Genomic DNA, 27,690 nt, shown 5'->3' with positions numbered 1-27,690 from the left:
TGAACTTCTTTAAAGAAAGCAAGATCTTGAGAAGCTAAGAGTGAGTTATGAAGATCTTCAGAAGGATCGCGATTCATTACTTGCTCAACAAATCAGCGCTACTCAAGAAGAATTTTTTCCTCCATGCTTAAAGTGCATTGAACGTGAATCTGCTAATTCTTCACCTGAATGTTCAAATGCTTCAACTGTTACAAATTCTTCACCTACCTCGGCTATCACTAATTCCTTGTCTGAGGACATTGCTAGTATCACTAACGATGCAGGGCTGAAGGAATTGTACACGACAGGCATGTACAAAAGCCTCAAAGGGCATCAGATTCTTTGTGATGTGCTCAAAAAGCAGATCCTCAACAGAAACGCTAGGAAAGAGGGTATTGCCTTTGAGAGGAAACTCAATACTGATGGAACTTATTGGAAGCCTGAGCAGTACCCCAAAACCTCATGGGTTGCTGCAAAGGTACCTCCAGTTGATCCATCTAACTTATCTGGCTTTGCATGTGAATCTTCTCATTCTTCTGATGAGTCATTTGACTCCAACTATAAACTGTTTAAAAATCAGAATGGTGAAGTATTTGCTAGATATGTTGGGACTAACTACAGGAACGGTTCCCCTATGAAGAAAATCTGGGTTCCCAAAAGTTACGTTGAAAGTCTTCAGGTGAATGTTCTCATGACACCACCTGTGAAGAACAGGAACCCCAGATCAAATTCTTCATATGGACCTAATTCTTCACATGGATCAAATTCCTCAAATGGGTCAAAGTCCTCATATGATCATCATCGTGCTAACCCCTCTGTTTCGCAGGGTAGAGCTAAGTGCTATGAATATGCGCATTATTCTTCAAATCATTATGTTCATAAGTCCTCGAAGAATTTCTCTACTTATTCATATGCTTACCCTAACGCCTCTTATGTGAAACGAAATGGATTGGCCTCTATGCCACCTTTCTCATATGGTGCTCGTAGAGCGATGAACTCTTTGCCACCCCTTCAGATGTGGGTGGTGAAGAAAAAGAACTAATCCTTTATGCAGGGTCAGGTCTCCAGACGTGCTTTAAACGTCTGAAGAATTTGCTGGAGGCCTGACAAAAATGCCTGAAAGGACGCAGGCGAATCATGATGAAATGAACTTTCATTTCACACGTCCTCATACTGAAATATCTGTTTTACTGTTTGATGAAATTCATCTGATGAACTATCATATTCTTCATTGATGAAGTATATGAGATCGTAAGTTGCACTAATTCATCTGCAGGATAATCAGCCCAAAGCCAACGAGTGGGTTCTAGATGGTGGATGTACAAATCACATGACTGGTGACAAGAGTCTATTGATGGATGCTCCCTTAACACCGTCACATCTGAAGCACATCATCTTCGCTGACAAAGGCAAAAGTCAGGTATTGGGTCTAGGAAATCTTCAAACGATTTTCCTTGAGGGCTTCAACCAACTTTGGTGCGAAGATCAAGCACATCAGAACTGACAATGGGACTGAGTTCAAGAATTCCGGTCTTGATGGCTATCTTGATGAACTTGGTATTACTCATGAGTTATCTGCTCCTTATACTCCTTAGCAGAATGGCGTCGTGGAGCGCAAGAACAGAACCCTCGCTGAAATGGCTCGCACTATGCTTGATGAATATAAAACGCCTCGTCGTTTTTGGATTGATGCAATTGATACTGCGTGCCACATCATCAATCGGGTATATCTTCACAAATTCTTCAAGAAGACTGCCTATGAACTCCTCACTGACAAGAAACCTAATGTGAGTTACTTCAAAGTCTTCGGTGCTAAATGTTGGATTCGAGATCCTCATCACAATGCTAAATTTGCACCGAAAGCACATGAAGGTTTTATGCTTGGTTACGGAAAGGACTCGCACACCTACAGAGTCTTCAACAACGTTCTTTACAAGGTTGTTGAAACTGTAGATGTGCGGTTCGATGAAACTAATGGCTCGCAAAGAGAGCGCCTACCTTCTGTGATAGATGAACCAGAACCTGAGGATTCTATCAAGTTCAAGGCTACTGAGGATGTTATTCCTACCAAAGAATCTGTTGAAGAATTCATTCCAGAACGTGAAGAAAATCGAGCTAGTGCACCTGATGCAAATGTTGAAGAAAATGGTGCTGAAAAAAATGCTGATCAAAATTCCTCAACGACAACCAGCTCATCCTCGCATTGCAAAAGAAGTGCAAGTGGAAAAGATCATCGATGACATTCGAGCGCCAGGTCCTCTCATACGCTCAAAAGCTTCACATTTATCTAACTTTTGTGGGCACTATGCTTTTGTCCCTATTACAGAGCCCACTAAGGTAGATGAAGCTTTTCTGGAGCCTGAGTGGATTCAGGCCATGCAAGAAGAATTACATCAGTTCGAGCTCAACAATGTCTGGGAACTGGTCAAACATCCAGATCCTCGCAAGCATAATATCATCGGCACAAAGTGGATCTACCGCAACAAGCAAGATGAAAATGGCCTTGTGGTGAGGAATAAGGCACGACTTGTAGCTCAAGGCTACACACAGGTTGAAGGAATTGATTTTGATGAAACTTTTGCACCTGTTGCTAGACTTGAGGCTATTCGCATATTAATTTCTTATGCTAACCATCATAATATTATCTTACAACAAATGGATGTGAAAAGTACATTCCTCAATGGTAAGCTTAAGGAAGAAGTATATGTCTCAACCCCCAGGTTTTGAAGATCCAAAGAATCCTGACAAAGTCTTCAGACTCAACAAGGCCCTGTATGGCCTCAAGCAGGCCCCTCGGGCGTGGTATGTCACTTTGAAGGAATTCTTCATGAAGAATGGCTTCACACCCGGTTCACTCGACCCTACTCTCTTTACTAAATCTTATGATGGTGAACTGTTTGTGTGCCAAATATACGTTGATGATATTATCTTTGGCTGTACTGACCAACGTTATAGTGATGAATTTGCCTATATGATGAGTGAAGAATATCAAATGTCTATGATGGGAGAGTTGAAATTCTTTTTAGGTCTGCAAATTCATCAACAGCACAATGGTATATTCATATCTCAGGAGAAATACCTCGAGGAAGTTCTGAGGAAATTCGGCATGCAAGACTGCAAAGGCGTCAAAATTCCTATGCCCACAAATGGCCATCTATGCACTGATGAAAATGGTATTGATTTCGATCACAAGGTATACCTCTCCATGATTGGCTCGTTATTGTCCTTATGTGCATCTAGGCCAGATATAATGCTTAGTGTTTGCATGTGTGCCCGATTTCAAGCTGCACCGAAGGAATCACATCATAAGGCTATGAAGCATATTCTTTGATATCTAGCTCACACACCAACACTAGGATTATGGTACCCCAAGGGCTCTAGTTTTGATCTCATTGAATATTCTGACTCTGACTATGCTGGTGATCGTGTGGACCGCAAGTCAACATCTGGTACTTGTCATTTCCTTGGACGATCTTTGGTCTGTTGGTCCTCGAAGAAACAGAACTGCGTATCACTGTCTACTGCAGAGGCTGAGTACATTGCTGCTGGTTCTTGTTGTGCTCAACTGCTATGGATGAAGCAAACTCTCAAGGACTACGGCATCAACATGAAGAATGTGCCTCTCCTTTGTGACAATGAGAGTGCCATCAAGATTGCTCACAACCCAGTTTAGCACTCGAAGACAAAGCACATTCAGATTCGTCATCACTTTCTTCGTGATCATGTGTTGAAGGGCGACATCTCCATCGAGCACGTGAAGACTGAAGAACAACTAGCCGATATCTTCACAAAGCCCTTGGATGAGAAGAGATTTAGCAAGTTGCGGTGTGAGCTAAATATCTTAGAATCTTCGAATATTCTCTAAAAAGGACACACATCCTGACACTTATGCAAAATTAATGACTTAGATGTGCAACACATGAAGAAACGTTTTTCTTCAATCAATGAAGAGTAACACTCTAAGTGTGAAGAAATTAATGAAGAATTTGATTCTCAGAACCCTACGACAATTGTACGCGGTGTCTGAAATCATCATTCTTATATGGTGGGTCACGCCACCACCAAAGTTGAAAATCTTCATTTTTGAAATTCCTCAATTTTTCAAATTCTTCAACTTTGCAAAATCTTCAATGTTTCCAACGTTTTTCTTCATTGGCTATATATTTATATATGAGTTTATGTCCTCTACAGCATTCACTTATGGCTATTTCTTCAAGTTGCATTTTCTGCTAAGTGAATGTGATCGGACCCTTCCCTCTCTATGCTATACTCAACCCAATCTATTCACAAATTCTTTATGTGCGTTCTTTTTTAAACTCGTTCAAAGTCTTCACTGTGTCCTTGTCAGCTGAAGAATTTGCGAACGAACTTTAAAATTAATCTTATCAAAATTTTCGGTTTTACCGCTCAATCTGTTCCGGATCCCTCGATAGACTTATCTATTCACCCACGATCTAACACGATCTCCACTCCTCAGTATGTGGGTGACACATGTCAAGCGAAGGAGAAGGGTCAGGGGCAGGTTCGTCCTAAATCTTCGGGTGAACAGTTTTTCACTACGACTATAAATACCCCCTCATCCCTTCCTCACTTCCTTTACTCCGCTCGACCGCTCTCTCTCTCTCGCTCGAGCTCCTCAAACCCTAGCGCCGCCGCTACTCCATCATCGCCGGTGAGGAAGAGCTTCACTGCCTCAACCTCGTCGCCGTCGTACTCGCGCCGACCGCGGAAATCTTCACTCCGCCGCCGCCGTAGTTGTCTTCCTCCGCCAAGTTAGGGCGTGGAAGATCTACACCGACGAACTTCACTGTTCTTCTTCACAGTTCATCGTGTTCTTCATCAAGGGTAATTAAAAGTTACATTTACTACCCCTTTTGATTCGAAATTTCACAATAAAATCTTCAAAGGTGTTTTATTCTTCAAATCCTCACACACAAAACACCTCACTAGTCATCTGTTCTTGATTCGTTTCTCTAAGCATCATTTTTTCTTCAAGATTCCTCAATTGTGTGGATCCTCGGTCTATACAACTCTGGAACCTAAGACAAAGAACGCTTAGTGAAATTCTTCAAGGCTCATCTGGTCAAATTCCTCAAACTTGTTCTTTTTGAAAAACCTTCTGAGAATGCATATGACCTCTCCAAATTCCTCGCAACTATACTATGTTCACAGGTACTCATGTCCGCTGCTGAATCACTAGGTTCTCATCAACTTAACTCATTTGCAGCGTTCCTCGAAGAAAAGTTGCATACTTCTTCAGAAAATTTGATTGTTCAAATTCCTCATCTGAAGAATATGGCTGATGGTAAGAGGCCGCAGAAAGGAGGAAAGAAGCCTGAGGTCATGACTGCCTTTGAAATACCTGAGGACATATATGCTGATTATTGCACACCTGATGAGGCTAAGTACGGAAAAGAAACTAAAACTCAGCGCAAGGTGCGCATACAGAAGATTGAATGGAGATGGGCAAGAGAATGGAGGGAGTACAGATATGTAACTCCAAAGTATATGAAGAAATTCGCACTTAATTCTCCATGCCCAAGAACTCCATTGGCACCTGGCCAAAAAGCTGACCCCACCAGCATCAAGCGTGGTGAGGATTTTCCTGAAGAATGGGCCAAGTGCCAAGCTAAGTTGGCGAGACAAGCTAAAGAAGCAGTGAGGAAATTCAATGAAGACTCTGATGCTGCTACTGCCACTGAGGCCTCTGTTAAGCCAAGAAAATCAATGGCAAAGAAGCCTGCTCACAAGCCAAGTGCTTCACCAACTATGCCCTCACGGCCAACTTCCTCAGCAATGCCCTCACGGTTAGATTCTTCAAAGCCCTCACAGCCAGATTCTTCAAAGCCCTCACGGCCAATACCAACTACTGCTCCTCCTCCAAAGTCCTCAGCTACTCCGGCAAAGTCCTCAACACCTGTACATCTGGCTACATGCCAAAGGACAACAGGCATCTCTATTGCCTCTGGTGCCTCAGCAAGTTCCTCAGCTGCACCAAAATCTTCATCAGGCCCCACTCTGTTGAAGACTAAGGCAACGGCTGGTCGAGATACTCGGCCTAGTTCGAAGAAGAAACAGGTCGCTTTCCATGTGCCATCTGACGATGAAGCTGATGATGATGAACTTGCAGAAATCATCAGAGACTGACAAGAAAGGGCCGCTAGAGCCAAAGGCACAAATGTGCCACTTCTTTTGGATCCAAGGGCGATCCTTGATTACATTGATCTCTGGCACAAGGATCCAAATACTCCTATGCCTGATTTCAAGCTGACTCCTGGTCAAAGTCACATGCTGACCCATTTCATCACTGAAGAGAAATGGAAATTTGAGAAGGCCAGGCAGATCAAGAAGACTCAGTTCAGAAAGGAGAAGTTCCTGAAGAATAACATTGTCAATATGACACCTGATGAAATCCTCAAGATCCAAGCTGAAATTAAAACCCTCGGCAATGACTTCAATGCTTACTATGCTGATTGGCAAGGAGCCAAAGTCAGGTTTGTGAAACTGACTGAGAAATTCACAAATGTTGCATCCCCATCGCAACAAGAAATTCCTCATGCTGAAGCATCTGCTTAGCCAACTGAAGAACATGCCAGCACTACTGATGACATTCAGGCTGCTGAAGAAAATGCTAGTTCCAGGGCTGATGACTCCATTCCAGCCGCTGAAGAAATTGTCAGGGCATCCACTAGTGGTGCGCCTGAAGAAACTGAAAATGTCAGGGCAACTGCATCAGTTGCGCCTGAGGAAATTCAACCAGAAACTTCAGTTCCATCTGCGCCTACACCAACTCCAATTCTTTCATGTGCATTCGATGTGAAGAAGACCAAGGCTGCAGAGCGAGCTGCGGTGAAGAAAAGGAAAGCATCCAGTGCTTCAGAATCTTCACCTCCAAAGAAGATGAAGCCTCTGACAAGCTCTATTGAGAATCCAATTGATGTTGTTCCAATTTCCACCATGTCATCAAAGGACCTTGTCCCTTTTGGTGAGGAATATGTGATCCCAAGAGGATCTAATGAAGAACCTCAATCTGCTGCTTCGTCAGAGCAGGTTGATGAAGAAATTGAAGTGGATGCGATCCCTTCAACGACTGTTACTTCCTCGCCAATGCCTCAGTTCACAGCTGAAGAGGCTGGCGTTGAAGAAATTGAAGATGAAGACGTGGACATTGGCTGCACAACGCCCATGATGAATGATGACTTTTGGGAAAGTCAGCACCCCAATACTCCACTCTTCACCCCACTTCAACAAATACCTCAGTGCCCTGCACCAACTGTTCAAATGGACTATGAAGAAACTCATCCCACCTCGTCTATGCAAGAAGACATTCCAGCCGCTAGTGCTGAAGAAGTTGCTGTTGTTGAATCCTTGAACACACAACCTGCTACTGAAGAGGAACCAGAAATTTCTCAGTCTGAAGAACCTGAGATTGCGATTCCTGAGGTTGTGATGCAACTCACTGAGGGCATGTACAATGGTCGATAAGGTAGCCTTATCTTAAATATTGCATGTAATTTAGAGATGACAAAAAACATGTCTATAATGGGTCATCTCTTAGCCTTATCTTCAAAAATTAGTTATTCCTAAAAATGTGGTGAGACATATTGTGCTAAGAGATCATCTCTTGCCTTCTCTTAATTAAGAGAAGACAAGCCTTCTCTTATGATTTCTCTCTCATCCACCTCATCATTTATCCTACGTGGCATTGCTAAGATAGAACATTGTACATGCCCTGACACTCCAGTGCCCAAGCCAACGGATCCATTCTCAAAGAAGCAAAAGTTCAAGGCTGAAGATTTCTTCAGCGAGCATGTGTTCTTCACTGACTATAACCCCTATGACTCTGCTCGCATAAGGAAGAGGCGTTTCTGGACTGCAAGTCAAGCAAATTTCTATTCCTCAGTACTGTTCAACAAAGACAAAGTCTTCGATCATGAACACATTCCTCATGTAGACATGGGGTCTCTGCCATGCTTCGAGCTAGTCCTCAGTGTTCTTCACGATGCTGGATTGCTAAATTTCTGCACTGACATCTGTGACTGGAATGAAGAACTCATTCTTCAATTCTAACGCTGCACATCACAGGGAACTCTGAAGATGTGAATTCATGGGTGTTGGACTAGATGTCTGAAAATACTCACTACAAGGCACCCGCAACTGAATTGCTTCGTGCCCTCCCACTCAGTCCTCCCCTTGACGGTGCTCATTGTGTCTACAGTGAACCTGAACTTTCAAATCATTTCATGCAAGTGCTGATGAAGCCTTTGAAGCCAGGGCAGGCCCCTCGAACCAAATTCCTCGTCAAGGAATTACTATATGTGTCTAGGACTGTCTATCGCATTCTGTCGAAGACAATGAGTCCTATCAAAGGCCACGACTCAAATGATGAAGAGGTCGTTGGCATCATGAAGAACATGCTTTTCAATATCATTCATGGCATTCCCATCAACTTCCATGATTTCTTCATGAGGACTCTAGCGAATATTGCTATGTCACCATTTGAGCTGAAGCCTTATGCACCATGGATTATGAGATTCATCAGAACAAGGGCTTCACTAAATTACAAAGCTGACACTTTGAACCATGGCAGCTACTTGCCCCCGATTGAAGTCCTTAAACAGACATATTCCTTAGTTGATGACAAAGGCAAGGCATCTGCTGTGATAGCTGAAGGCATTCGTCCATTGGATGGTCAATTTCGCAAGGCTGCATCCTACTCCACCAATGATGACTCTGCCACACATGACTCTGCCGCCAAGCAAAATCCTCAAGCCACAGCTCCCAGGGTGATGACTGATCGTGAGTTACTCCTCAGTCTTCATCAGAAGGTTGATCGCAATCATAAATGGGTCAAGCGTCGGTTTGGTTCAATTCTTCACAACATGACCTCAACACACAATGCAGTGAAGAAAAACCAATACTACCTCCATGAAACCTTCAACCGTACCTGGGCTGTTCTATCTCATGTCTACAGCGCTACAGATCTGAAGAATATGGGTCTCAAGGAAGAATTTGACTGGTCTGCACCCCCCCCCCCGAAGAAGTTCAAGAAGGTCAAAGTTCCTTCCTTGGTGGCCAGCTCCTATTCTTCATCACGCGAGACTGATGAAAATGAAGATTTGGACGACACTGCGGCAGGACCTACTACAACAACCGACCCCAACAACGCTGGCGCTCCTCCATCAACTTGATATTCTTCAGGGGCGTTAGTCCTCAGTTTCGATCCTTTTGGTCATTTGATGACAAAGGGGGAGAAATTTGAGTTAGTCTTCAAGCGGGTCTTTTATATGGGCGTTTTTGTTGTTGTTAAGTTACAACTCTCATTCTTCTGAAACTTTATTGGATCGAGTTGTAATCTTAAACCCGATGGTGCCCTGATACTTTTGATGCACTGTGCTTTGACACTCTTGCTATGTTATTCTGCATGCTTGTTCCTCATTAATGTTACTGCACGCATGCTGAATTTCATCAGGCACCATATTTCATCATGCATTTCAAATTCTTCATATCACATGTCAAATGCGTGTATGAATTACAAGATATAGGGGGAGATCTCCATGATTCAACTCTTCAAGTGTGCATTGCTTCAAAAGCAAATTCCTCACTATGCACATCTTCAGGGGGAGTTCTTCTATATCTTGCAATCAAATTCCTCAATATCAGTACTTACACTTCACATGTTTATCCCCGTTGAAAACTTAACCTATGTTATCATCAATCACCAAAAAGGGGGAGATTGTAAGTGCATCTAGTGCCCCTTAGTGATTTTGGTGTATTGAAGACTTATAGGTTAAGGGACTAATGCGTTTGTGAGTGTACACAGGTCTATAAGTCTATGAGGAGTTTGATACTTACCGGGAAAGTCGACCCCTAAAAATTAATATCTTCGACTGAAGATTTTGGTATTTCTGAAGACTTTCATGAATACTTTGAAAGTGAAGAAATTTGTGTTACCATGAAGACTTGATATTCATGCAAGGAATATGAAGCTTGAAGACTTTTGTTTTCATAGTTTTGTTTTTCTCTTTCTTGAGTCAAAGGAAACACCGTACTATTAAAGGGGGTTGAGGAAATACTAAGGAAAAATTCCCAAGTGATGCTCAACTCAAAATCCTACACCTACCAAACCCTTCGAGTGAAGCCTTTGGAAATCTCATACAGTTCAGTCAATTTCTTCAGTGACAGAGACAAAGTTCTTCTAGTCGCTGAGGAATTTGTTCTGACTGAGGAGTTAGGAATTCGCCAGTGCGGATTGCCTACACAGTGAGGATCATGATAGCCCTGAGGAATTTGATAGTCAAATTTCCGACCGTTGATGTGCTACGCGCGAGCTGTCCCAAAATATCTTATTCACCTAACGGTCATATCAGACAAGGGCATTTATGTGTTATCATGTCGGGCTGCTCCCTAGGCTATAAATAGCCGCCCCCTACGACCACTAGTTGGTTGGCTGCTCCGAGAGAAACTGACACTTGTCATTTGAGAGCAACCCATCCTCCGAGGACTTTGAGCGAAAATCATCGAGTGAGGAAAAACCCCAAACCCAAACACCTACAAACCCAAAGTGATTGAGCATCACTGAAGAGATTGATACTGCGTGGATCCGACGCTTGTTACCTTTGAAGACTGTGCTTCTTCCAGACGGTTAGGCGTCATGGTCTAGAGCATCCAAGAGGAATTGTGGATCGCCGAGTGACCGAGTCTGTGAAGGTTTGGAAGTCGCCTGAAGTCTTACCACGAGTGATTGGACGAGGTCTGTGTGACCTTAGTTCAAGGAGAATACAGTGAGGACTTGGTGTCCTGAGCTGCGTGCTCAGCGACTGGGTGTCCGGGACTGCGTGTCCTCGAGTTTAAATAGTCAGCCGCTCCAACCAGACGTACAACTGAGACAACAGTTGGAACTGGTCTACCAAATCATTGTCTTCACCAACCTTACTGATTTTATTTCCTCAACTCTTTCATTTCCTCAATACTGTGTTCAGTGATTGTTCATATCTGTGTTTGAAGACTTTGACTGAAGACTTTCTTGATTTTCTCAGTTCAATTTCTTCAGTCTGTTTGTCTTCATCTTGTGTTATCATGTGTTTACGCTTTCTGTACTCTGTGCTTGTCTTCATTTCATCATGATGACTCTGTCTGTATCCTGTTATGTTTACTTCTGAGTATTTATTCCGCTGCTAATAGTTCTTCGCTAAGGAATTTCCCCACCGGCAAAAATCCTCAGTGAAGAATTTATAAAAATCGCATATTCACTCCCCCTCTAGTCGATATAACGCACTTTCAACATGTGAAGCACACCCTGTAAAAAATTGTTTAATACCACGTTTTTTTCATGATTTTGCCGGTGGAGTGACCATGCATGGGTTACCCTCGTATTAGTTGCTCCCTTATTTAGCGCTTAAGGCACCAAAAATACCTCTAAAGCGCACACTGGGCCTCGAACCATGAAAGCTTGTTCACTCATTGCTAGTCCGCTCGATTGGCTCGTTTGATTTTTTTTTTCATGTCTTGCATCCTAATTCAGAAAAAAAAACAGTTGTCATTCTTTTGAATATTTAAACCAGTAACTTCAATATTTTTAATAATTTTTTGGATATCTAGATATGTTGACAAATTTTTAAAATTATTTACATTTCAAAAAAGTGAACTTTTAAAAACAATTTCCACAATTTTTTCAAAAATTATTTGTAAACTAAAATGTTCACGGATTTAAATCTATTCATGATTTTGAAAAAAATGTTAGTGAAACTTTAAGAAACTCATGAATATAAAAATACTCATGAATTTCATAAAATATTCACGCATTTGAAAAATATTCTCAAATTAAAAGAAGAAAAAATAAAAAAGGAAAATAATAGGAAAAAAATGAAAAGGCGTCGTTAAACAGGTAGATAAAAAACATAAAAAAAGGATGAAGGAACGTTGGAATGTTCCCGAAACTAGGAAACCTGAACTATTTGCTTGTTACATGGGCCGGCCAGAATGTGCGTCTCAAGTGTGCGTTTTCCACCAAATGACTAATACATGGCGCCTAAATTGTTGAATAACATTTTCCTCATCGACGGCCTTACATGTAAGTATCTAACACCTCTTCCTTCCTTGTATACTCTGCTTGATTGTTTCCTCATAAAAGAACAGCTTGGCCAGAAAATAGGAAAAAGAAATGGCGCACTCTCATACAAAGGAAAAAGGAAAAAGATAGAATAACATATGAATTTATGGCAATTGCCATCTAGGCTCAGTGGCGGACCTAGCCCATTGCGCAGGGTGGGCTTGAGTGAGCTATTTCCATATATCATGGTGGGCCATGGCCCACCCTGGCCATCCTTTACCTCCGCCACTTGCTAGGCTAGATCCAAAGATGGGATACCATAGTCATCCACATGACTTTGAAGGCGTTCTCGTCACACTCGACTGTCATCTTTCTTTCAAATTCAACACTGACGTCGTCTCAGTCTTATCTTCGCCAAATCATTGATATAAGATTCCTTCCTGCCGCCCCGGCACCTAACCCACTAGTCATGCGCATGGCCGCCTCCTTGATCCACCCACCGCTTGCGACTGTTGTCCACCCCAAATCTCGGGTCTAGAATACTAATAGATCTAGATCTAAGGGCCTCATAGATTCAAAGGGACTAAGGAATTGTAGAGGATTTTAATCCTTCGAAAATTTCCCAACGAAGGTTGTTTGATTCGTATGATTACAATCCGTATGATTTTTCTCCACTTATGATACCGCACCAGATTTCATAGAAATTATATCCATCCATTCCATCCCGTTGTGAATCCAATGTTTTTTCTTTGCACAATCAGGCATTCATGCAATTCCTGTTTTTGTGTATGTAGAATCAAAGAAGCGCTCAATTTGGTTACTTCGGTCTCTGCATCACCTTGGAGTAAGAGCATGGATTGCGGCTTGGATGCAAAGGTAAGGCATTACAATGTGGTTTGGCATAATTTTATACTTGCGATGTTTACCAGTTTGAGAATCTTGAGATTCCAATTGTATGTATTGTTGAGATTGCAATCATTTACAACAAATTATGTTGGTACATAGAGGATTCTCATACTAAACTGCAGATTCTTATTTCACCTACCTGTGGGTTTGATGTCTTTACATTATGTTGTATCCTTTCCATTGAAATCCATATCGAGGACTCATTGTTGTGGCTTCATCAAAACTAACACACCACAATTGCTTCTGCTACACAATGTGCTCCACCTTCAATAACACCCTTCCACCCTCGTCCTCGTCAATATCTTTCTCGTTTTTTACTATAGATCTTTCCTACCACTACCTAAACACTGTGAGTTCAACCCATTGTTTCCATTGCACACACCTAACAGTGGCGAACGACGATAACAGATGCCAACACAACATTATCAGGACTAAATGTTGGATTGGGTTGCGACCCAATACTGGAGAGATGATACGTCTCCGTCGTATCTACTTTTCTAAACACGTTTGCCCTTGTTTTGGACTCTAACTTGTATGATTTGAATGGAACTAACCCGGACTGACGCTGTTTTTAGCAGAACTGCCATGGTGTTGTTTTTTGTGCAGAAAATAAAAGTTCTCGGAATGACCTGAAACTCCACGGAACACCTTAGAAAAACAATAAAAAATCCTCGCAAAAGATGAAGACCAAGGGGCCCACACCCTGTCCACGAGGGTGGGGGCGCCCCCCCTGGGCACGCCCCCTACCTCGTGGGCCCCCTGGTGGCCCTCCGACGCCAACTCCAACTCCATATATTGGCTTTCGGGGAGAAAAAATCAGAGAGAAGAAATCATCGCGTTTTACGGTACGGAGCCGCCGCCAAGCCCTAATCTCTCTCGGGAGGGCTGATCTGGAGTCCGTTTGGGCTCCGGAGAGGGGGATTCGTCACCGTCGTCATCATCAACCATCCTCCATCACCAATTTCATGATGCTCACCGCCATGTGTGAGTAATTGCATCGTAGGCTTGTTGGACGGTGATGGGTTGGATGAGATTTATCATGTAATCGAGTTAGTTTTGTTAGGGTTTGATCCCTAATATCCATTATGTTATGAGATTGATGTTGCTATGACTTTGCTATGCTTAATGCTTGTCACTAGGGCCCGAGTGCCATGATTTCAGATCTGAACCTATTATGTTTTCATGAATATATGTGTGTTCTTGATCCTATCTTGCAAGTCTATAGTCACCTACTATGTGTTATGATCCGGCAACCCCGAAGTGACAATAATCGGGACCACTCCCGGTGATGACCATAGTTTGAGGAGTTCATGTATTCACTTTGTGCTAATGCTTTACTCCGGTTCTCTATTAAAAGGAGGCATTAATATCCCTTAGTTTCTAATAGGACCCCGTTGCCCTGGGAGGGTAGGACAAAAGATGTCATGCAAGTTCTTTTCCCTAAGCACGTATGACTATATACGGAATACATGCCTACATTACATTGATGAACTGGAGCTAGTTCTGTGTCACCCTATGTTATGACTGTTACATGACGAACCACGTCCGGCATAATTATCCATCGCTAATCCAGTGCCTACGAGTTTTCCATATACTGGTTCTCTCTTATTTACTTTTCCGTTGCTGCTGTTACAATCACTACAAAATATCAAAAACATTACTTTTAGTGTCTTTACTTTTTTTACCGCTACCACTACTATCATATTTCTTTGCTACTAAACACTTTGCTGCAGATACTAAGTTTTCAGGTATGGTTGAATTGACAACTCAGCTGCTAATACTTGAGAATATTCTTTGGCTCCCCTTGTGTCAAATCAACAAATTTGGATTGAATACTCTACCCTCGAAAACTGTTGCGATCCCCTATACTTGTGGGTTATCAAGAGACCAATGGGCAAAAGACAACACAATGACTAGATGTGGATTAAACAAATCTTGATGAGGTGGCAATAACACTTGTCATGTATATTTTTCATGATAACTATATAGATAATAAACTTACCAAGAAATATGTTAAATAAAAACAGTTTTGCTAAAGCACATCTAGATGTGCCATAAGTATCGCACATATAAGTCCTATATCATTGATCTTAGGCGGAGATTTGTATGTGTATTTTCTTTTTCTATTATGCTTGATTAAATCACTTAGATGTGCAATGACTAGAGCACATCTAGATGTGTACTGGGGAAAAAAGCAAGAAGCTAGCAAGCCAACCCTCTAAAACCGGAATAAGGATGCTCTTTTCACTCTATGGTGCCCTCCCATCTCCGGTCCTCCGGAGTATGAGTGCTATGGATCAGTGTGCCCTCCATGAGAAGGAGAGGATGAGGGTGAACGAGGCCCGCCTCGCTGTCGACTTGGCGGATGCAGCGGCCTGTGCTACCACGAAGGAGAAATTCATTTGGGCCCGCATCGTAAAGAAGCGACAGAGAAGTAAGGTGCACGCCCTTTCTCGAGAGCAAAATCGGGCGGTCTGTGCCATGGTCAGACTGCCACGAAAGAGGAGGAGGACAGTGACGGGTCGGACAGCTTTGGTGAAGAGCAGATCCGTCTTGATCCATTTTGCGTTTTCGAGCACTACTTTGACGGGAAAGACGGGAAAGGAAAGGTCAACCATGGATGATCTTTCTCCATAGTAGTATGTAGGTAGAACATGCCAAAATTTGGTAGTCTGATGGCATGTGCTGATGTAGTAGCCGCACGATGTGTGTTGTATTGTTTATATTGCATGTGTTCGTATGAATTTGAGGTTTGCTAATTGAGGTGTCCAGTTGTGCGAAGGAAAATTTGAGGTGTGACAGGTCACTGCCCGCGGACACGTGCATCCATGGGCATTTGAGGGCCCGAGTTTGGCGTCCTCTATCGTAGATGCTCTGAGCTGTTCGTTTCTGGTTTCTCTAGTTGTCGATTATGTTCGGTTTCGAGTCTAGAGGCCTCCACATACGAGTCAGATTCTTTCTAACTTTCAGTTCATTTTTGAGTACGTACGGAACTGATTAGCCTTAGAGATATCACGGACCTTTATAGTACGTTTACAATTCGCGAAAAACATGTTTTGCGAGCTGGCGAGGGCTTTGTACACCCCAAATATCGGGTCTAGAATACTAATAGATCTAGATCTAAGGGCCTCATAGATTCAAAGGGACTACGGAATTGTAGATGATTTTAATCCTTCAAAAATTTCCTAGTGAAGGTTGTTTGATTCGTATGATTAGAATCCATATGATTTTTCTTCACTCATGATTCCGCACCAGATTTCATAGAAATATATCCATCCATTCCATCTCGTTGAGAATCCAATGTTCTTGCTTTGCACAATCAGGCATTCATGCAATTCCTATTTTTATGTATGTAGGACCAAAGAGGCGCTCAATTTGGTTACTTCGTTCTCTGCATCACCTTGGAGTAAGAGCACGGACTGCGGCTTGGATGCAAAGGTAAGGCATTACAATGTGGTTTGGCATAATTTTGTATTTGTGATGTTTATCAGTTTGAGGATGTTGGGATTCCAATTGTATGTATTGTTGAGATTGCAATCATTTACCACAAATTATGTTGGTACATAGAGGATTCTCGTACTAAACTATAGATTCTTATGTCACCTACCTGTGGGTTTGATGTCTTTACATTATGTTGTATCCTTTCCACTGAAATCCATGTCGAGGACTCATTGTCGTGGCTTCATTAAAACCAACACACCACAATTGCTTCTGCAACACAATGTGCTCCAGCTTCAATAACACCCTTCCACCCTCGTCCTCCTCGTCAATATCTTTCTCGTTTTTTTACTATAGATCTTTCCTATGACTGCCTAAACAATGCGAGTTCAACCCCTTGTTTCCATTGCACACACCTAACGGTGGCGAACGATGATAACAGATGGCAACACAACATTATCAGGACTGAATGTTGTATTGGGTTGCAACCCAATACTGAGACCAATGGGCAAAAAGAAAGACAACACAATGACTAGACGTGGATTAAACCAATCTTGATGAGGTGGTAATAACACTTGTCATGTATTTTTTTCATGATAACTATATAGATAATAATCTTACCAAGAAATATGTTAAATAAAAATAGTTTTGCTAAAGCACATCTAGATGTGCCATATGTATCGCACACATAAATCCTATGCCATATCTTCTTTCCCATTTCCTTTTTCTATTATGCTTGATTAAGTCACTTAGATGTACAATAACTAGAGCACATCTAGATGTGTACAGGGAAGAAAAAGAAAAAAATACAAGAAGCTAGCAAGCCGACCCTCTAAACCGGAATAACGATGCTCTTTTCACTCTATGGTGGCCCCCCATCTTCGGTCCGCCGGAGTATGAGTGCTACATGGATCGATGTGCCCGCCATGAGAAGGAGAGGATGAGGGTGACAGAGCCCCCCCCCCTTGCTGCCGACCTGGCGGAGGCGGATGCAGTGGCGTGTGCTGCCACGGAGGAGAAAGTCATTTGTGCCCACAACCTAAAGAAGCAATAGAGAAGTAAGACGCGCGCCCTTTCTCGAGAGCAAAATCAGGCGGTCTGTGCCATGGTCGGACTGCCCTGAAAGAGGAGGGGGACAGCGACGGGTCGGACAGCTCCGGTGAAGAGCAGATCTGACTTGATCCATATTGCGTTTTTGAGCGCTACTTCGGCGAGAAAGACGGGAAAGGAAAACTCAACCATGGATGATCTTTCTCCATAGTAGTACGTAGGTAGAACATGCCAAATTTCGGTAGTCCGATGGCATGTGTTGATGTAGTAGCCGCATGATGCGTGTTGTATCGTTTACATTGCATGTGTTTGTATGAATTTGAGGTCTGCTAATTGAGGTGTCTAGTTGTGCGAAGGAAAATTTGAGGTGTGACCGGTCACTGCCCGCGGACGCACGCATCCACGGGTGTTTAAGGACCCGAGTTTGGCGTCCTCTGTCGTAGATGATCTGACCTGTTCATTTCTGGTTTCTCTAGTTGTCGATTATGGTCGATTTCGGATTTGGTGTCCTCCACATACGAGTCACTTCATTTCCGAGTACGTAGGGAACCGACTAGCCTTAGAGCATCTCTAGCATACCCCTTATATCGTGGACCCTTATAGTACGTTAACAATTCACGAAAAACAAGTTTTGCGGGCTGGCGAGAGGGTTGCGGCCAAACAGACCCTGCATAGCGGGACTGTAAAACATCTGCATGCGGGGTCTGTTCGGCAAAAACCCTCGCCATCCCGCAAAACACGTGGTTTTTTCTGAATTTGTCACATATATCACATATTACACAATTATGGATTCAATATAAGGTAAGATGGGAATATTATAATACAACAATCATCCAAATTACAATAATTATTCAAATTACCGAATTAAACTAATAATTCAATACAAGAATTGTCCCGAATACAACAATGATACAATGATACAAATCACACATGAATTAAATGAAATGGATGCAAAATGGCAGGTTTTACTGCCCATGCCTCTACGTCCGAGTCGTCGGACAAGGACGAATCCTCGAGCAAAAATTTATCGCAAGGGCTCAAATCCATCTACAAGTTGCACCTGAGCTCGCATGAACGGAAATTCATCTACAAATCGTTCGCTAAGTCAAACCAGAAGGGGCAGAAAAGGACTCGCCGGTGGCGGTCGGCCTGGGGGCGGCTCGGCTCGGCGAATTCGGTGCAGGCAGCGACTGGCGGCCATCGATCCGGGGTGGCCGCGACCCGAGGGCGACTTGGCTCGACGGATCCGAGGCGCCCGAAGCGGCGCGGTGGAACCGGGTCTGGAGCAGCCCGGCGACGTGATTCCGTCGGTGGATATTGCCGGAATCGAAGGCGGCGGGCGGACGGCGATGGTGTCGGGTGGCTGCGGGGTGGGGGTGGGGAACGCGCGCGGGCTGAAATGCCCCTTCCACCAACCGCTTTCGTGAGATACAGGGCACCGACGGGGTGGGGGTGAAAACTATGTTTCCGCGGATCGGAGGGGGCAATTCACCGGGTCCCTCAAAAAAATTGAAGGGTCAGACGTGTTTACTGTGTTTGTTCGGACCACTTTTTTCGTGCAAAACCGTAAACTGGCGGTTATTTTGCGGGTCGACGCGATATAAGGGGTCTGCTAGAGATGCTCTTATTAATATTTGATGACTTATTACAACTCAATACTCCCTCCTTCTTTTACTCTGCATATAATATTCGTTTGAAATTAAAGTTTCATAAAATTTGACCAACTTCATATGAAGAAATATCAACACTCACAAGACAGAAGTAATATCATTAGATACATCATGAAATTAGTTTTCATACCATATAACTATAACGTTGTAGATGTTGATAATTTTAAATGTAAATTTGATCAAACTTTACGAAGTTCGACTTTAGACAAATCTTATATGTGGAGTAAAAAGGACGGAGGGAGTACAAAGTTGTACTAAATCAACCACAATTAATATTAATTGGAGGGAGTATCTATTCTAATATCTGTCTTTTTCTTTTTTGAGCAAATATGATATCCCTACCTTCTTAACTTTTTTTTGCTATATTACGTTCTAATCTCTAGTTTATGCTGGTCCAACTCAAGTAGGTCTAGGTACCATAAATTAGAGTTATATACTATTAATAGGCATGGACATTTGGAATATAAAACAAAGGAAGGCTTGTTCTACAAGGATTCTGCTCTGACCGAAGGATTTTGTTTTGATAATGACGTGTTGGAGTAGGACTTCTACCTGGGTACCTGGCCCAGTATATGTTCCTGGACATGTTTCCTTCCTTAAAAATATGTATAGGACTCTGTTTTGGACCAAAGCCTAAAGGTTCATGTATATTCTCTTGGCATATAAATATGTGTGGAAGGGCTTCATTGTACTAACACCTTAGATTGCAGATCCCTAATTGCTAGGGTTTGGCACTGTCATCAAGGGCAGGGCAAAAGCTTCTGAAGTTGAAGGAACTTCCAATAGAAGTTATTGACAAATTAAGAGGCCTCATCAATTGGCAAAAGCATCAAAACATTGAGGTTTCTTGATCTGATCCAAGAAGACCACCGCGGAAGTGGATAGGCGACAAGAGAACAACAGTTTGACTTGTGAATCCACAGGCACACGTAAGTATATTGAGAACAACAGTTTTCCTCTTCCTGTGTTGTACTATCCAAAGGATTTTCTAGGTGAGTTACTTTTTCTGCTTTTGTATTGTTGTACATCAGGCAATTCAATTTTCTCAAGAAAGAAAATGATTTTTGGATCTATATCACTAGGGTCTTATTTGTTTTTTTGCATCTAGATCGATTATGGACTTGTTCGGATATTTTTGGAGATTGCCCATCAAAAAGATTTTGTGTTTTTCTATGCCAGTCAAAAGTCTTGTCCTAATCTCTTTTTATTAAAAGTATATACAAGGCCCTGTCTCGGGTTCTTTCTTTCGTTCGCTCGCTCTCTTTTTCTTCTCAGCCCCTCCCATATTGTTTTCAGATCTATTAATTTTGTCTGACAACTTTACCTTGAAAACCACCTCAATTACCCCATGCCTTAATTTTGTCTGACTCAGTAAGTAGCTAAAATATATTTTTATGGTACACAACCATATTATTAATAAAATGGTTGGTAATTGCATAGAAAATATGCATCCCGCAGTTATAACAAGTAAGGTTAAATATTCACTCTTGGTTGTCAGGGGTTTAACCTAGCCTCCGATGGCTTTTACTGTGTTACTAGCTCATTGTGCGTGCGTTTCAAGGGGTGCATACATATTTTAGTGGTTCAACATCAATCGTATTTGACATAAATCTTAATCGCATAATATGTTATGTTTTGATAAGATTTGATTTGATTTAGTATGGGTAGAGGAAGGCAAGCAAAGTTTTGATTTAGTTGCACGCCTTGTTAAAATTTGGATATGAGTAGAGGAAGGTAAAACTAAAAAAAGATTTAGTTAATGTTTTAGTAAGATTTGATTTGATTTGATTGAGTCAGTAGAAAAAAAATGCAGGGGCGACAAAAGGAGCTGAGGAGAACATAGCAATTCTCTTTTAGTAGTAAAGATAGTCAATTCAATATAAATCGACACAGAGTAATTAATTGAGAGAGAGACTATTCGCATAACAGGGCATTTTTCTGTGAATAAGATAATTAAGGATTTGTCTAGGGTACATGATGTGCCGTAGTTATTGCACATCTAAGTGACTCAATTAGAATAGAGAAAAAAATGCTTACACAAATCTTAGCGCAAAATCAATTACATAGGATTTAGGTGTACAATACTTAGAGCACATCTAGATGTGCGTTAACAAAACTGGATAATTAATTGAGTGGACTTGATGTGTTGATCTCAACTCGGATGTGGGATATAAGTTATTTTTTTTTACAGTGAGGGTGAGTTTCCTAGCATTGACAAAAAAAATCAGTATAACAAGAAAAGCATAAAGATGAAATTTGTTAGAGATTAGTTTGCTTTGTCCTATTCACTTGGTATAGATCTTTGAAGGAGTCCTCTCCAATTTTTTTTCTTCCTAAAAAGGTGAAAGGATAACTAACAACACCAAATCTAAACTACTAGTTGTCTCCTAAAAGCTAGGGATACCCAAGGGGTAGGCATACAAATAGGAATAGATTGGTTTCCTCCTCTGATTCAACAAACAAGTCTTGTACAAATCGGACTCTTTCCCTCCCCTCCCCCACTTAAGTATATATACCCATGAAGATAGCCTAAAGGGGCACATACACTTCAGATTGAATCTGTGGTGTTTCAAAAGGTATTAAAATTAGGTTTACAAAACTCTCCTTGCCTTAAACCTTTCATCATCAGGGCTGAAAATTACTTTTGCTATATTTTCTCTGCCCACACTTCTTTTCTTGTTTTCTGCTGTGGAGAATTTGTTGGTTTCCCTCGGTTAATCAGGGACGTGATCTCGCAACTGCACGGCCATATCGCGCCACTGATCCATCGCCATCCGTCGTGTCTGACATGTGCACAGGGAACCGCCACACCGGGACGACGACGGACCCCATGGACACGCGGCGGGACGTGAAGCCATTCTTGGCCCCGGTCACCAGCCAGCGAGGCGTCCCCGGGTTCGGCGTCTGCCAGGCGGCGCCGACGCCGCTGGGCCGCGGCGCGCGCGTCTCCGCGGCCCCGCAGCAGGCCGCCTCCCTCGAGCCCGAAGGCGGCTTCAGCCGCGACGGGAGGCTCGACGTCGAGGCGGCGGGCGCCCCGGCTCGCCGCCCCGCTCCTCCTCCTCTCCCCGCCGCGCGCGTCAGCAGGAAGTTCTGGAGCGCCGGCGACTACGACGCGGCCGGCGGGAGCCCCGCGCAACCGCCTCGAAGTAAGTACGCCGCAATGTCCCGGTTCTTTCCTGCCAATTTCGCCGTTTCGCATGCTTTCTCACCGTCCCTTCTTCTTGCTTGCCCTCCTCGGCAGATGTGGGAAGCCGAATGTGCGTCCACCCGAAATTCCTCCACTCGAACGCGACCTCGCACAAATGGCCATTTGGAGGTGAGCGGTTACGCGGTTGCTGTAATTTCTCCATCTGCTGCCAAAAGTTAATATTTTGCTTGTGCATTTGCGTCTTTACACCTTCTTTCTGCCTTAATTGCAGCCGTTGCAGAGTTGCTGGATAACGCGGTCGACGAGGTAATTCAGTAGCTTCATTGTTTCCGTTGCGTTTCCGGTATGAACAGGAGCGCATTTTGTACGTAATTTGGGCTCGTATGTCTGATTGGATTTGTTTGATGGCAGATCAAAACTGGAGCTACTAGAATCATGGTGGACAAAATCGTTAACAAGCGAAACGGCTCGCCAGCTTTACTTGTTCAAGGTAACCCTGTTAATCTTGTAGTAGCACTATGTTTTCTTTCTTCAGAATGGCAAGCGATATCCTGACGAAACGGACATAAAACGATCTGAAAAGATTTCTTATAAATTGTACATCTGACACTATATTCAGATATAACTACTAAAAGAAATATTGGAAAATCTTGCATTACATTGAGTTCGAACACCAGAGTATCCTAACTCATAAATGCTGCAGAAAACTAAAATAGTTTTTATGAACTTGCTTTTTGTTACAAAAGATGATGGCGGAGGCATGGACCCCGATTCCATGAGGCGTTGCATGAGCTTTGGATTTTCCGACAAGCAATCGGGTTCTTCAATTGGACAATGTATGTTATACTAGCTCAGTTTCATACTTAATTATCCTGTCCCAAAAACTATATAACTTCTCATGTATTGGCAATTGGCTTCCTGACAGATGGCAACGGTTTCAAGACTAGCACAATGCGGCTAGGGGCAGACGCTATCGTCTTCAGTCGTTGCATGAAGGGCAGGTATAGAGTCACTTCTATTTGCTTTAGTGCAATAACTTGTTATCTTTGTGCCTTACTTTGTATTGAGTTAATGCCAAACTACTGCTGGTTTTGCAGTGGACCTACACAATCGGTGGGTCTTCTCTCTTACACCTTCTTGGCGGAAACCGGTCAAAAGGATGTCGTAGTTCCCATGGTATGCTATGTGAACCGATTTCTTTGGCACGGCACTGATAAAAATATGTTGATGGTTCTGATGATATTTTTTGTTTTCATTAGGTGGACTACAAGTACGATTTATTGACAGGGGACGCTATACAGTATGAGCGACATGGTGCAGATCAGTTCTTCTCAAATCTGTCCGTGTTATTAAAATGGTCCCCTTTTGCAACAGAAGAAGAGCTGATGGGTAATGTAAGTTAGACGTCCTTCCTATTGGCTGCTGTTCTGTAGATACTATGTTTTTATTACACCCTTAGAAGACAATGATTTTACCAAACATGCAAATCTTAGACCTTTCAAAGCTAGAAGTATCATCTGCTTGTCTTCGAGATAAACGGCACAATTGGTTGCAAAGGGGGGAACAATCAAGCTCAAACAAAACATGTAGCTAGTACTATTTCGTTTAGTAATTACTAGTAGCTTATCACCAGTTCAGTGTACTAATGATTCTTTTAATTTTATGGTTGAGGAACAGTTCAGTGACATTGGTCCACATGGCACAAAGATTATAGTGTTCAATTTGTGGTCTAATGATGATGGTGTTCTGGAGCTCGATTTTGACAACAAGGAGGAAGTAAGCATCAGATGCTTATATTATTTCTTCAATGACTTTGTATAATTTTTTGTGTTGTTGAAGTGGCATCAGTAGTCATGAAGTTCTCTTTCATTTTCACCAGGATATTATGATTAGTGGTGCACCAAATCCAGCAGAAACAACTAATGCTGTCAAAAGAACGAACGAAAACCATCTGTCAAATCAACTGCGCTATTCTCTTAGGGTGAGTACATCACACGGCTAATCATTTACCTCCTATACTCATGATTTCATGAAAGATTGCTGAATTAGCGTTTTGCAGGTGTATGCTTCTGTCCTATATTTGCAGCTGCCCGGGTACTTCAAGATCATACTTCGGGGACAAGAAGTTCAGCGCCATAGCATTGCGACTGACCTCATATACCGTCAAGCTGTTGCTTATACACCCCTAGAATTCCTACGAAAAAAGGAGGTTTGTCTTGAAATACACCATTTTTTTCCAGGTTTCACGTCTTTCACCCACATTGCCTGTTCACTTAGTATAATCAGGTCAACATGGAATTACTAAACTTATTCGATGCTCCTTTTTGCATCCACATGTTTGCATTGCTCATTTTTGCGTCCACTTGCTTAATTCAGGGTGAGGTTGTTACAAGTATTGGATTCTTAAACGGTGCTCCAACAATTAGTGTGCATGGATTTAATATCTACCACAGGAATCGCCTTATATTGGTGAGCCTCACTTTCTCTCCGTGTTTACTTTGTTTCAAGATGATCAGTGGGCATATTAATATCAAAACAAGCTCAACTTAATCACATTTTGATTATATTTTTTATCTGATTGTTTGGAAAGGGGTCGAGCCCTGTTCAACAAAATATTTATCTGATTGTTTACATTAAAATTAACTCTGTTCAGCCTTTCCATCGAGTATTGAGTTCTGCAAGCAGTAAAGGTAGAAGCGTCGCCGGGGTGCTGGAGGCGAACTTTATCAAGCCCACTCATGACAAGCAAGACTTTGAGAAGTCACAGCTGTATCAGAAGCTGATCATTCGCTTGAAAGACATGACAACTGAGTACTGGTAACTCCTGTTTTTGCTTCTGTTTCGTCCAAATCCACAACCACCAAAGTCTGCTTCTGTTCTGTAATCAGTATTTCCACTTGCTTTCAGGGATTTACATAGTCACCTGATTGGATACCAAAAGAAACCCTGTGCATCCATTTCTCCCACCCCTCCTGGAATGCTTACAGGATCAGACACCGTTGCTGAACCGTCCGAGAGGAATGCAGCCGGTGCCGTTCTCTCTATGGCGCCCTGGAGAGGCGGCACCCGTGATAACCCCTCATGTGCTATTCCGATCGCGTTTGCTCCTCCGCACCTATCGGTTCCTGCCGGAACCAGCGTGCCAGGTGCGCAGATGGCGCCTGACACTGATTCAACGGAGACAAGAAAAAGGAGAAACGAGGATGCTGTCCAGATGGATCCGTGCAAGAGGCAGGCCATACAAAGTTTGGAGGTCGATAATCAGGTTAGTCTATCTTCCATTGCTAGGTTTATACAGGCTTACAGCATTGGTCGATCCTGTGGCTCTGTGGATGATCCATCTTGACAGAGGTGTCCTCCGCCTACCACTGCAACAGCACTTGATTAACTTACAACTTTGTACTTAAGAGTTGCTGCCTTTGAATGCCACAGGTTTGCCAACACATGACAGAAGGAGATCTGAATGAGTACACGCACTTGAAGGTAGAGAATCAGCAGCTCCATGAAGAGTGAGTTCGAAAACCACCTGCCGCCTTTTTTAGCAAACACCGGTAATTTTGGCTAAATTTCATGAAATTTGTTGTTTCTAGGTGCTTGGAGTTGGAGGTGGCTGGGAAGGAGCTTTTGCTCAAGGTATTGCCATGGTCATCAGTAGTACACACATTTTTGCTTAAACCGCACTTTGCTGATGGAAGTTGCGAACTTATAATTTTCTTGCGTGTCCAGGAGCAACAGTTGAGGCTCCAAATTCAGCAGGCGGAGGCGCAATACAAGAGTTTACTGAACGAGTACATTTCCGCCACTCCTGTGAGGACGCGTATGCAGTAGATGTCACTGGCCTTGGTTTTCTTCCACAAAACGAAGACGAAGAACCGCAAACACTTCAGAGGAAGTTGAACCTGAACTTACAATGGCTAGCAACTTAGCATGATGAAGGATACGCCCGTTACGAGGAACGCTGTAAGATCGGTCGGACTGGTGTTTCATCTCCCCTGTTTGTCATATGCCGACCACAGTGGGTTTTGTAATGTGTACCCGTGTACACTGTGTACATGCAGTTTTAAATTGATTCGTTCAACTCTGGCAGACTCTTTAGAAGGGCACCCTCTAGAGGAGAGTGGTCTTGCACTCGGATCTCTAAAACTGTTTTAGGCCTTGTTCGTTTAAACCTCCTCTCAAGAGGATTGGAGTGGATTGGAGGGGATTTTGGCTTGCAGGGGATCTAATCCCCCTCAATCCCTGCCAATCCCCTTCCAAAACCGCCTCAACCGAACAAGGCCTTAGAGGTTTTGTAGCCCTTTGCTATTTCAGATTAGTGTCTAGTATATATTTTCCTCTTAGTTTTCCAGTAGGTATCTTATATGCATTTGAACTCTATTTCAACTCCAAATTGACATTAATGTGTTTCAATGTCACACAATTCAACAACATTTCAAAATGTATATTTAAAAAAAAATCAGACCTAACATGGAGTCAAAGGCATGATAAGCATAATTTCAATGTCACACAATTCAACAACATTTCAAAATGTATATTTAAAAAAAAAATTAAAATTCAGACCTAACATGGAGTCAAAGGCATGATAAGCATAATTTTCTAGTCAAACCATGGTACCCTACTTAATCTTTAGCTCGAACGAGTCGAGCCACCTCTTCTGTTCCTTAGTCGTATTGTCCCCCGTATTAGCCGCCTGGAATGTGATTTTGTCCCCTTCCCTTCTCTTCATTAACCCAATAAAATCTTATCAAAATCAACTCAATCAAATAAAATAAAATCTTACCATAATCTCAATAAAAACCAAAACTTTCCTTGCATTCTCCCGCCCATACCCAAATCAAATTAAACCTCAGCTACATCAAAATTTTCCTTGATTTTCCTTCCTCATAACCAAATCAAATCAAATCTCACGCAAACCTAAACTAAATTAAAACTTTCCTTGCCTTCCCACCCATACTCAAATCAAATCTCACAAAAAATCCCAAATATGATGGTTGTAACGTACACGTTGGACACGATTGATGTTGAACCATGAGAATATGTATGGTCGCCATTGCAGCAATTAGCTAGCAATGATAGCTTGGGTCGCTGGCAGTGTCGAAGGAGAAAATCTCCATGACGGCCTTTCCCTTCACGGCCTCGACAATGTCCTCCTCGTCTATCCCAGCCTTTAACTCAGCGAGTGTGGCATGCGCCTCCTTCTTCCAAGCCTCGGCCTCAAGTGGCAAGAAGCTATGAGACGGGGTGCCGACATGGAGAGACAGGCGGAGACAAAGGTGGACAAGCGATGTGTTTCGGGGACATATATGTGCACTATTAGGAACCATGATGTGGCGTCAGGGATAGCGATTAGGTCAGTGATGGGGCGGGGAGGCATGAGGGAATGTTGGCGCGGGTGGCAAACATCATGGGTGGCGATGGGGCAGCTTCACTTTGCGAATCTCGCCCGT

The 27,690-nt window shown here is 42.7% G+C and overlaps 1 protein-coding gene across 1 annotated transcript; it reads left to right on the top strand.

Annotated features, from left to right (window-relative positions):
• Positions 1-21,710: 21,710 nt before the first annotated feature.
• Positions 21,711-26,553, top strand: LOC123065807 (protein MICRORCHIDIA 6). The gene is made up of 17 exons (XM_044489019.1): positions 21,711-22,241; positions 22,337-22,411; positions 22,515-22,549; positions 22,655-22,733; positions 22,990-23,079; positions 23,169-23,244; positions 23,341-23,419; positions 23,503-23,637; positions 23,921-24,019; positions 24,123-24,224; positions 24,303-24,452; positions 24,620-24,712; positions 24,897-25,060; positions 25,151-25,508; positions 25,676-25,752; positions 25,834-25,876; positions 25,970-26,553. Exons 1-17 carry the CDS (start codon positions 21,884-21,886, stop codon positions 26,069-26,071), a joined length of 2,115 nt encoding a protein of 704 aa, XP_044344954.1. The 5' UTR covers positions 21,711-21,883; the 3' UTR covers positions 26,072-26,553.
• Positions 26,554-27,690: the final 1,137 nt, after the last annotated feature.

This window comes from Triticum aestivum, chromosome 3B (genome assembly GCF_018294505.1).
Source record: "Triticum aestivum cultivar Chinese Spring chromosome 3B, IWGSC CS RefSeq v2.1, whole genome shotgun sequence".
Classification (NCBI taxonomy): domain Eukaryota; kingdom Viridiplantae; phylum Streptophyta; class Magnoliopsida; order Poales; family Poaceae; genus Triticum; species Triticum aestivum.
The sequence above is the reverse complement of the archived record's forward strand: the minus strand, read 5'-3'. Positions and strand labels throughout refer to the sequence as shown.